Below are 10,002 nucleotides of genomic sequence, written 5' to 3' on the forward strand. Positions count from 1 at the left end.
TGTGATCGCCCGCACGGTACTGCAATGCCGTGCATTCCAGTGCCGGGCGATTGCAAAAAATGTGCCTGCAGTTTTATTCTGAAGTAGACTTTGCTTGTAACACTCCATTTGTGAATTTCATTTTAAATAAAAGATGGTATTTCCTTTTTTCCCCCTATGAAAATAATCGTTAGTTGCAGCCCTAATCTTCAACTTGTTCAGTTAAGATTTCAAATGAAAGCTAGAAGCTAATGGATAGCCAGGCACAGCTGCTCCAGAGTGAGTCTGTCCAGTCGTATGCTGCTGGAGCGGTCACCGTTTATCTTTTTTTAAACTTTATGTGGAGTGTACAATGTGTACACTTTATCCAGGTGACTGCTGCCCTGCGGCGGGATCCAGTGTGCTGCGCTTAAATGCAGCATGTTTGCTAGGGATGCACCGATACCGGTATTTCAGTACCGACTACCGATATTTTTTTACGGTACTCGCCGATATCGAAATGTCCCATTCAGGAAGTCAGGCGGCGTGTAATGACTCACCACCTGGCTTCCTACTTAACCGGGAAGCCGGGCCACGTGTAAAGACTCACCACCCGGCTTTCCAAGGATGCCGTTTCCAGGCGCCGTGTAATGACGAGGGAGCATGAAGCCGGCTTCCCAGCCAATTAGAAAGCCGGGTGCTGCGTCACTACATTGCGCCCGGCTTCCTGATTGGCCAGCTTCTCGACCAATCAGGAAGGCGGGCAGCACGCCATTACATGCTGCCTGGCTTCCCGATTGGCCGGCTCCAAGCTCCCTCGTCACTTGTGACGAGAGAACATGGAGCCGGCTTCCCGGCCAATCAGGAAGCCAGGCAGCGTGTAATGACGCGCTGCCCGGCTTCCTGATACAGGAAATGTCGGGCTATGCATCGGAGCATTTGGGCGAGTACGAGTACTCGTCCAAAGACTCTGTATCGGCACTGATACCAGTATTGGTGCATCCCTAATGTTTGCATTTTATTGCAGCACCCCACCCAAGACAAAACTGTCCTTGCACTGTGCAGCACAATGCAGGTCACTGAGGCTACATTCATACAGGAAATGCTGGGATCCATGTGGCGAGATCCTACAGATTCTTGCATGAGAAAGCCCAGGTCAGATGCATCCACTGTACCCATTGAAGTAAATATAGCAGGGTGACGGCATCTCTAAGCAGCAGTCTGCATATACACAGTACAATTATATGCAGTTTGGGAGAGATCCACAGGTTCTTGCCACAGGAATCCCAAAAACACAGCAAAGTCCCTGTGTGAATGGGGCCTAAGTGCATATAAATAAATGTAAACACATGTAAATGCATGTACATCTAAACACAGGAGAATCTGATCTGGAAGGATAAAGTGTGCTTGTACTTCGTAGATCATTTCCCCTGCTTTTAAATAAACCAAGCACAGGAGGCCAGCCACTGTTTAGCTGCGTGTCACTTGCACAGCCATGTATACAAATAAAGCCACCGTTCTATTGATAGGACATGATGCCCCCAGCACAGTAAATATGATATTACTATACTATTAATAGTACTGTGTACACCTCTGCTCTTTCACAGGGAGCTTGAGCCGGCACATTATCGGCCACCGTATTATAGGCCGGTATACATCCCGCCGTGGGTCCGGAAAGGATATTCTCCGCCCGCAGGTGCTCTATGGTCTCCTCACAACGGGCCAGCTGCTCCTGTAACCCGCTAGGCTCCAACTCACTGTCCTCGGCGTCATTAAAACGTATATGAACAGGCTGAGGCTCGACATTCTCGTCCAACTGCTGAAAGAGCTCGCTGTCCCCAAAATCCACCTCCGCCATTTTCCACACTTGCGTCACAGCGCCCTACCATAGAGTTATGAGAGACTGGAAGGGCGGTGTTCTCTTGAAAGCTCCAACTCCTCGAGTGCTCTGACTTCCGGTTTCGTTCGAACTAGAGGTTTAGCCGAGATGGCTCTACTGCACGAGCGCCACCTGCGGCATTTCCCTATGCACATACGCCACAGCAATTAATACAAAAGTATTAAAATGAATTAGGATCACACTAATCCAGCACGTTATTAATGTGTGTTGCCCCGCTCAATATGGCCGCCGCTTGCCGCCATATTGAGCAGGGCAAATCAGATTAAAGGAGAACTATGACATGAGTGATTTCCACTCACGTCATAGTTCTAAGCCAACCTGTGACAATGAGACTGTCACAGGTCGGCTCAGTAGATCGGGAGGTGAGGGAAAACATACCGGGTTCCCTCACCTCTCGATCCTGTCACGGCTCTCTGCCGTGACAGGGGGAGGGGCTGGATTCCCCTCTCCCCGCTCCGATCTGCCAGCGCTGACTGGCGGAACAGACAGGGGAGGGGGCGGGTACAGCTGGCTGATAGGCAGAGCCAGCTGTCACTCACGCAGCTGGGCGAATCCCGTCATCTAAGTCGGGATCCGCTCCAGGTGCGGCGTCTCTACAGCTCGCGGTATACTGAGCCTAGGGTGACGGGAGGACGCTAGTTTGTGTCCTCCCGTTACCCCAAGGAGAACTATGGGGAAAAACACTGACCCCATAGTTCTCCTTTAATAACGTGTTGGATTAGTCTGACCCCAGTTCATTTTGACTGAGAGTCTTTTCATACCATGTTTTGGCTCTGCACTGGCCGCCTTTACCTGTGCAGTTCCAACTCACAGACATAGCAATTTGCCTTGTTTTAACCCCTTCATGACTGAGGCCTTTTTTTTCTTCATTTTATTTTTTTATAAAATGTTATTATTATTATTAGATTTATTTTATTTTATTTTAATATTAAAAACTGTTTTTTTTTGTTTTTTTTTACTTTACTTTGACAAATGTCTGTTAGAACCTAAATGCCAGGTGTGACATTCAATAAAGTTATCACAAAAAAAGGTGCAATGTGCTGTGATTGGTGCTTAATGACTGTCAGCTGTGTGTTCAGCAGGGCTTGCTGGACCCTCACACCAACCGTCTTGTCATTTATTTGACTACTTCTGCTTAACCACTTGCTGTCCAGGTGTTAAACCCCCTTCCTGGCCAGACCATTTTTCAGTATTCAGCGCTGCGGTACTTTGACTAACATTTATTCCGTCATGCAAAGCTGTACAGGCATTAATTATATAACATTTTTTGGACACACATAGATCTTTCTTTTGGTGGTATTTATTCACCACTGGGTTTTTTATTTTTTACTATATTAAGGAAAAAGGGGAGGGACACACGGACCGGCACGTTATACAAGCGATCCGCCGGCTCTATAGTCGGTGGATCGCTTGTATGTTAACAGGCATCGCTGCTTGTTTTTAAATTTAGGCAGTTTCGCGCACGCCGTGCTGCATGTGGACATCGCTAAGCAGACGTTTAAAAACGCCTGCTCAGATCCAGGGAGCTCCCGGCCTGCCGTTTCTTCACAACGGCCGGCCAGGAGGCAGTTAATGCTGGGCCTGTTCACACCATATCCAGTGCCGGATTTACTCTCCTTGCCGCCCCAAGGCCAGGTTCCACAATAAACCCCCCCCACGCGCCGCCAACCCCATCAAAGCAGTCGCATCGCATTGCGGCCACCTCAGTATTTCGTGGGGCCGGAGGGGGCGTGGCTGGCCATTTAAGTGAATGGCACCGTAGCCACGCCCTCCGGCCACAATGCGATCCCCCGCACGGGATCGCAAGGCGCATTGTGCCTGCAGTCCGGTGCAGTGGGATCAAAATGCTACAAGCACTGCTTTCTGGACCAGATGTGGAACGCGGTGCACTGCTTTTTGCCACATTTTTACAGTGATTTTCCATGTTTTGGAGCGTTTTTGTTTTTTTAGCTTCAAATGGGCTTTCAGGTGCGATCCAGTGCATTTGTAAGCGCTTGTATGTGTGCACTTTTGGGTGCAAATGGTATTTGTATTTCAATTTTTGGAAGCAAGAGTGATTATAAGACTAGGAGAGGGTGCGGGATACTCTTATATAGATGTAACTAAATGTGCAATTCTATTTTAATTCCACCATCTCCAGCACCATCTCCCTACCTTTCCTTCGCTCCCCATTAGGGGTCTACCAATTATCAGATCTACCAATAATCGGGGCTGATAGTCCCCAAATTATCGGTTAAATGTACCGATATCATCGATAATAAGCACAGTGGGTGCCACTGTCTGGCCAGCATCCCTCGATCAGCTGATCAAAAGAGCCAGTCAGACAATCTATGTAGGAATAGAGGCGGCCGCTGTCAGAATATAAAAAACACAGCAGATAGCAGGGGAAGCAACAGCTAGCCTGCTATTGACTATTTCAAATTGCCAATAGCAGGCTGGCTATTGCATCAGCCTGCTGTCAATTAGGAGTTGACCTGATGGAGAACTTTCTCCTTCAGGTCTGCTCCTCTGCTGATTGATAGCAAGCAGTGGGCCTGTGCGAAAGCCAGTCTGCTATTGGCTATTGCAATTCAAAATAGCCAATAGCAGGCTGGCTTTTGCTCCCAGCCACCGCGGATCAATCAGTAGATGTCAGGATCCAGAGCACCCCCAGGTGGTGCTGGAGCCAGGTCCTGCAGTTCCTGTGCTCGCTAGGGTTGCCACCTTTACTTCAAGCGAAACCCGAACACTCTAGAGACGCGCAGACATTTTTTGGGGAGAATTAGTCGTGGGTTATTCATATCTAAATAGCGCCACCCATTCATATGCAAATATTACAGGTGAGACTATTTCCAGTGGGGGGCCAGTAGCCCCTATCTTAATTTTGGTTGCCCCTGGTCTGCCTGACACCTTGTGTCCGGGTATCTGCTGCAATGAAACCCGAACAGAGCATTCAAAACCCGAACTGTCCGGGTGAATCCTGGACAGGTGGCAACCCTAGTGCTCGCCTGCGGGTGTCTCCAGCAGCCAGGGACTGTAAGGAACCTGCAGCTCCAGTACTCACCTGCGGGTGTGCCCCAGCTGTGACTGATCATCCCATCACCTGGTGCTTCCTGGGAGGGTATTTAGGCCCTACCTGCAGTCAGGAAGCTGGCTCAGTATTTGCGTCGCCTGCACTTGACTGATTCCCATAAACCTGAAACCCTGCTTCCTGAAACCCTGCTTCCTATCTGCAGACCTGTCACCGACCTGGCTTGTTACCCGACCACTCTCTTGGATCCTGTTCCTGTACCGTGCTGCTGCCCTCCTGTTAACGACCCGGCTTGTACCTGACCACTCTTCTTTGGGCATGGTGGAATGCAGGAGTAAGGTGTATGGTCAGTTAGGCCCCCTTCACACTGAGCGACATGAAAATCGCGCGATTTTGAGCGACATCGCGCAACTTTTTCCTATTGGGCTGTATGCAATCAGGAGCAAAATCGCTCGATAAAAGGGACATGTAGGAGCAACAAGCTACCAGCGACGAGCTACAAGCGATATTGAGCGACGAGATGTGAACAGCTCCATTGAAATGGATTGGAGAAGCTACATAGAGCGATATCGCGTGGAAATATGAGCGATATCGCTGCAAAAATTGCACGATAAATCGCTCAGTGTGAGGCCCCGTTCCCACTGCGTGATATGCAAATCGCGTGTTTGTTGCGCGATTTGCATATTGCGCGATATCGCGATATTTGCCGCGCGATATCGCGTTCAAGCTTGCATTGAGCAAGCTTGAATCGCGGCTAAATCCGCTCCAAAAAGGGTCCTGCTGTAGCGACACACGACCCGCGACAGCAGGACCCTTTGCCCCATTGAAATGCATTGGAGCGCGATATCGCGCGGTAATTTGCCGCGATATCGCGGGAGAGTTAGAGTTAGAGTTAGGACCGCACTATAAGAGGTGCCTTGGCGCGGCAGTGCGGCTTACACATCCTTTTCAGAAGACGTGTATCCAAACCTCTGTCATTGTCCTTAGTGGTGAGACAAGTTGTTTTACATGCTAGTTTGTGAGTGTGCCATGATGCCTTTCTACTGTTTTACCGCGCGATAAATCTGTGCAGCATATCTGTCAGTGATCATAATGACAATAAATATAATGATGAATGTTTCCAGTGGGCCATGTAAAATGATACAACTGTGATCTCAGACAGGCTGTGCAGCATGAAAAGGCTTTCTGTCTGGTCACTGATACAGCAGAATTTCACTAAGTGGGGCACAGACTGTAATAAAACACTTTTATAGTAGAGTGAAGTAAGGACAGAACCTTTATTACGGTAGGTTTTTATTGGTGTATGTGTACCCGTTGGGGAGTTTTCCTCTTACTCACCATTGTGTTTACCAAGACTGACAGTGCGGGCAGATCTCTCCGTAAGAGTCACAGATGATAATAAACACGTTGATAGAGATTATAACTAGAGTTGTGTTTATTTTAAAAAATCCAGTTTTCTAGTGTCATTGGCAGCAGAAGATTTGATTAGCAGAGTTTAAACCTGCCAATCTTCCCAATATTCCTTTATGGGGTAACGACAGTCCTGTGCATTAATTCCACATTACACATTCTGTGTTGATGAATAGAGTTGTAAATTAATGGATGGAGAACCGTTTTCCTAATGCATAACCCTGCAATGACCAATGCATATTTTATGGCCTGTAGTCTTTGTCCAATGCAGTTTTGTGTTTTCTGTACTATGTTTAAACTGTTGTTTTCTTTTTATTTGGACATTGTAGATGGGAATAAATATGGTTTGCCCTATTGTCCCTGTTATATGCAAGAGCTCAAATATACAAAGGTAAGATTGTTTCATACTTACTATCAAGCTGCTTTCCCTTATAAATAGACTATTGTCACTGCATGGGGATGTCAGTGTCCTTGTGATAGACTCATTATCTCTCTGTCCTAGCTCATTAATTTTTATCAATGTGCTTTTATTGTGTGAAACTAGATACAACACCAGACATCTTTCACAAGAACAATGTTTCCATCTCAAAAAGAGCAGTAAATGTTCCTCCACTAGGGTTGTCTGTAAAAAGAATTATACTTATCATACATATTATATCTGCCAAATGCCTGTGAATCAGCTAAAATTCTAACAGTGTTTGGCCAGCTTTAGGTTGAGGTTCGCAGGTCACCCACCTACTGCCACAACTATTGTGTGACTGTTGAGTTTTACTTTTATTTTACCCCAATTATGACTTATTATTATACAGAATTTATATAGCGCCAACTGTTTGCATAGCACTTTACAATATAAGGAAGACAATACAGTTACAATACAATTCAAGGCAACATGGTGAGGAAAGCCCTGCCCATGAGAGCTTGCAATCTAAAAGGGAGGGGCAAGTTATATAAAAGGCGGTAGCTGTGTGACAGTGAGTTGCTTGAGAAAGCGATAGTTCAGTGGGTAGGTAGAGGTGGGATAGGCTTCCCTGAAGGGATGAGTTTTTGGGGATTGCCTAAAGGCAGACAGAATATAAGATAGCTGGACAGATTGGGGTAGCGAGTTCTAGAGAATGAGAGAGATTCTGGAGAAGTCCTGATAGGTGAGCATAGGGTTGCCACCTGTCCAGGATTTACCCGGACAGTTCGGGTTTTGAATGCTGTGTCCGGGTTTCATGGCACCAGGAACCCGGACACAAGATGTCAGGTAGACGGGGGCAACCAAAATTAAGATAGGGGCTACTGCCCCTTACTGAAAATAGTCTCAACTGTGATATTTACATATTAATGGGTGGTTCCTTTTACATATGAATAAGCCATGACTCATTCTCCCCAAAAAATATGTCTGCGTGTCGGTAGAGTGTTCGGGTTTCGCTTGCAGTAAAGGTGGCAACCCTCGGTGAGCATGCTTCTTTTTTACAAAATTAAAAAAGGAGAGTGAGACTGTTGTTGTCACACACATCGCAGTGGCTCTCCAGAGGCGCAACTCCCACGCCCTAAACACTGTTCAAATCAAGGCAGCTAGAGTGCTGTTAATTGGAGCAGTATTCAGGAGGGCATCACTGCTGGAGAGTCAGGCCACTGCTTGTGTGTGAGAGCATTGGTCTGAATATCCCATTGCTTTTTTAACCCTTGCTGAAACACTTAGCAGATTAAAAAACAAAGTTAAGAAAACCCAAACACTTACAGTACAGCATTATATTAAAACATTAAGAGAATTTAACTGGGCATTGAATGATCTTTCCAGGGGAATTTGTGAAAACAGCAATATCCACTGGAATAATGAACATCTAGAGCAGTATGTGCAAATAAATGATTCCTGTTAAAAAAACATTTGCCTTTTACAATTAGTATGTGACATCCTCTAAGGGTGGGTGGCATTTTCCTAATGTAGCTTTGACAGCCAACATTGCATGTATGGACCACGCTTGGACTGGTAGTATGGCAATCTTGCTCTCCTGGTACAAAAAAATAATTTTCCCAAAAACCGTATTTGACCGCGCTGAGAAGCGCTTTTCATTAGTAAGTGCGGTCAGGTGACTTTATGAGCGAAATTCAAAATCCATAGTGCAGGGCTGTGCTCGACGGCAGTATGGGGTACAGATAGTACACCCATACCGGTGAAGGGGAAGGACCGTTTGCCGAAAGGTAAGTATAGCAGGGGGGGATGGAGAGGGGGCCAGATTAGTTTTCTCCCAAATTACTTGGGAAAGTAAACTTACCCTTTAATGCACATTGTGCGTGTTAGAAAGTGCCCGGCTACCACAATATGGCACACAGTGTAATGGGGGCAGCACTCCAGCACACATACACACTGGTCTATGCGTGCATTTATTTGCATGCAGATGGCGTGGGCGGTGGGGCTTTTTTTTTTTAATAATAATCAATTTTTATTAAGTTTGAATGTTGTAAACAACAAATACAAATAACAGCGGGTATAGGTGGGTGGACAGGACCCGTTACATGTAATGTTATTGATTGAAGCAAAGTGAGGTATCAAACAGGTCGTATGAGGAGGGGGAAATCCCCTAGGGACTTGGCTGCAGATGTAAAACTGGGTAGACTGGTATTCAGGTCCCTGAAAACCTCATGTCAGGATAAGGAAGGATAGAGAGGGGGGAGAGAGAGGTGGAGGAGAAAAGAGTAACAGAAAGAGAGAAAAAAAAGATAAAAAAAAGAGGGAGGGGGGGAATAAGAAGAAAGAGGGAAGAGAGAAGAAGCACAAAGAATAAAAGGCATTCCAGAATGTGGAGGAGGCGGCAATTTGTCCTGTAGTAATTTCAACGCGATTTGAAGTGATCTGAGTTGGCGGGGCTGGTTTTAAAAAGTTTTTTCTTTATTTTATTACTTTTAACTTTATCAATTTTTTTTTTTACTTTTTAAAATTTTTACCTTATTATCTTTTACTTTTTTTCATTTGTTTTTACTTTTTTAATTATTATTTATCTTATTATTGTTTACTTTTTTTAACTTAACTTTATTGCTATCACACAGGGTCTAACAAAGTCCAGGTTCTCTTTATGGAACCATTCACCTCCAATACAGGAGATCAAAAGGACTGCACTGTGCTCGATCTCCTGTGACAGCTGAGACGGGAAGGCTGTGAGTACAGCATTCCTGTCTCACTGTTACTCCCCACTCTCCTGATGTAATTTGCCATTGTCCGTGTTTCCCCAGAAGATCAGGGGACCCAGAAAACCATGGTGGGGAGGGAGGCGGCGGGGGGGAGGAGAGGCAGCACCGCTGAGATCACTTGTAAATAATGAGTGGCAACTTCCCCCGCTCTATATTTAGTCCTGTGCCCCCGAAGCAGGGCTAAATTTAGAAAAAAACACCCGCTCTGCCCAAGGAACTGCATGTCGTGGACGTCGGGCACGCAGGGTTTTTGTACCCCGTTGAGAAGGCAAAAGGTTGGTTCCTCTGTGTGTGCACCCTGAACCAAAACTACTACTACAGTATTTTGCAGCGCCATGCAATACCCTCTGGTGTATGCCTGGTTGGTCAGGGGTTCATCCTACAGCAAGATAATGACCCAAAACATACCGCCAGGCTGTGTCAAAGGTACCTTAGAAGAAAAGAACAAGACGGTAGTCTTCAAATCATGGAATGTCCAACACATTATCCAGAGTTAATTGGGCTAGTTGGGGATGAACTGGACAGAAGGGTGAAATCTAATTTGGCTGTT

At 46.2% G+C, this 10,002-nt stretch overlaps 1 protein-coding gene across 1 annotated transcript in view; it reads right to left on the reverse strand.

Moving 5' to 3' along the window:
• Positions 1-1,835, reverse strand: part of ZCCHC8 (zinc finger CCHC-type containing 8) — a 31,950-nt gene extending 30,115 nt beyond the window's left edge. The window contains exon 1 of the mRNA XM_018556991.1: positions 1,642-1,835. Within this exon, the coding sequence (XP_018412493.1) occupies positions 1,642-1,816 (175 nt within the window). The 5' untranslated portion in view covers positions 1,817-1,835. The remainder of the gene's footprint in view (positions 1-1,641) is intronic.
• Positions 1,836-10,002: the final 8,167 nt, after the last annotated feature.

Source organism: Nanorana parkeri, unplaced genomic scaffold (genome assembly GCF_000935625.1).
Source record: "Nanorana parkeri isolate BGI_ZX_2015 unplaced genomic scaffold, ASM93562v1 scaffold13, whole genome shotgun sequence".
Lineage (NCBI taxonomy): Eukaryota > Metazoa > Chordata > Amphibia > Anura > Dicroglossidae > Nanorana > Nanorana parkeri.